Source organism: Rhagoletis pomonella, unplaced genomic scaffold (genome assembly GCF_013731165.1).
Source record: "Rhagoletis pomonella isolate Grant_MI unplaced genomic scaffold, Rhpom_1.0 Rhpom_scaffold_00006, whole genome shotgun sequence".
Taxonomy (NCBI): domain Eukaryota; kingdom Metazoa; phylum Arthropoda; class Insecta; order Diptera; family Tephritidae; genus Rhagoletis; species Rhagoletis pomonella.
The window spans coordinates 73,157,180-73,158,740 of record NW_023458560.1 but is presented as its reverse complement, the minus strand read 5'-3'; the positions used below and the strand labels follow the sequence as shown (position 1 = coordinate 73,158,740).

Sequence of the window (1,561 nt, the reverse complement as noted above, 5' to 3'; positions counted from 1 at the left end):
AGGATTGTTATTTATTTAGATTTCTCTTTCTCATTCTCCTTTCAGAACCTCATTTGCTGTGCTGCTGACGTCTTGGAAGGCAAAGGTGCTGTCCAGGTAGCCATAACTGTTGGTGAACTCTTCCGTCTGCATGCAAACGGTGCCATCGCCAATAATACAGGAGCCAATGGCGTTTCGACTAAATCGCCAACCAGAGCGACACGCTCGACATTATCACCATCGCCTGTTATCTAAAGGAAACAAACGAATGAACGGCAAGAAAAAAGTGGAAACGCTAAAGAAAAGGCCCATTGTAGGCCACAATAATTTTCATGTTAGCTTGGCAAAAAAAAAAAATCAAACACAGAACGTCCCTTCGTACGCAGTAAAAAGTGAAGGAGAGTTTAGAACTAATATACGAAATTTTTAGAAAAGCGACGACGATTTATGGGTTCCTCGACAAATAAAGTTGTGACTGCGAATTTTAATTACGCAAATTTGTTTTCTGCGCTCTACGAGTAAAAAACGGAATACTTACGTAAACGATAGATTAGTGTGTTTATCTAATATTTACTAACACATACACGATTAGAAATAGATATTGTAAAATCGGAGTTATCGCGAGTTCCATGTGAACAAATAATATTCGCAAAAATTTTAAAGCAAAACACAACGAGTTTTTTTCCAATTCGTTTTACGTTTTGCCTGTTAAGTTAAGGGAAGGATTTACTCACTTGGAATTGGCGTTAAGGCTGAATATGTATTGTATTTTGAATTCTTGTAGAATTTGTTGAATAATTTAAGTGACAGACTGTTAAAATATTATCTATTTTTTTTTGTAATTATTTAATGTATATAAGAACGATTAAATTTTGTTAAAACTCACAAAACTTGCAAATACAAAGAAACACATAGACACCGATAAGTACATTACATAGCATAAATAATTTCGTACATACATACATACATACTTTTTAATAAGTTTTAAGTAAATAATAGCGATGGTACTGCATGAAGCAAATGTCAAACAAATAAATACCAAAAATAAAATCACTGTTGTTACCGTCTCATCGATAATGTTAAATTATTTGCACATACATACTTCATTGCATTATGTTATATTCATTTGCATTTGCTTTTACTTATACATAAGGACAAACATACACACACACATATACACATCTACAATTAAAGCTGTGTTTGAAAAAATTTCAGTTATGCGAATTTATTGTGTATATTTTATTTTTGTAAAACGAAAATTTGTGAAAAATTTTTTTTGGTTGTTTAGTAGTGTATGACGTACATATTTACGATCGAAATGATAAACTATTTTAAAACGTTTGTATGCGTAGGTAGTATTAAATGATATTATAAGGATTATGTAAAGGCATTAAGGGTATTCACGAAATGGATTAATTGCGTAGTTAAGAAAAAAAATCTCAAGCCAAAAAATATATTTAACAGGTAAAGTAAAAAGCTACATATGTATGGCTCAAAAAATCGTTTTATTTTGTAGGATTTCTTAAAGAAATTGCCACTCTCTTTTGAATGCAAAAACATTCACTGAACTTAAGCAGCAGTA

The 1,561-nt window shown here is 31.5% G+C and overlaps 1 protein-coding gene across 1 annotated transcript in view; it reads left to right on the top strand.

Annotated features, from left to right (window-relative positions):
- Positions 1-336, top strand: part of LOC118741280 (leucine-rich repeat and calponin homology domain-containing protein-like) — an 11,712-nt gene extending 11,376 nt beyond the window's left edge. The window contains exon 8 of the mRNA XM_036473198.1: positions 46-336. Within this exon, the coding sequence (XP_036329091.1) occupies positions 46-234 (189 nt within the window). The 3' untranslated portion in view covers positions 235-336. The remainder of the gene's footprint in view (positions 1-45) is intronic.
- The last annotated feature ends 1,225 nt before the right edge of the window (positions 337-1,561 follow it).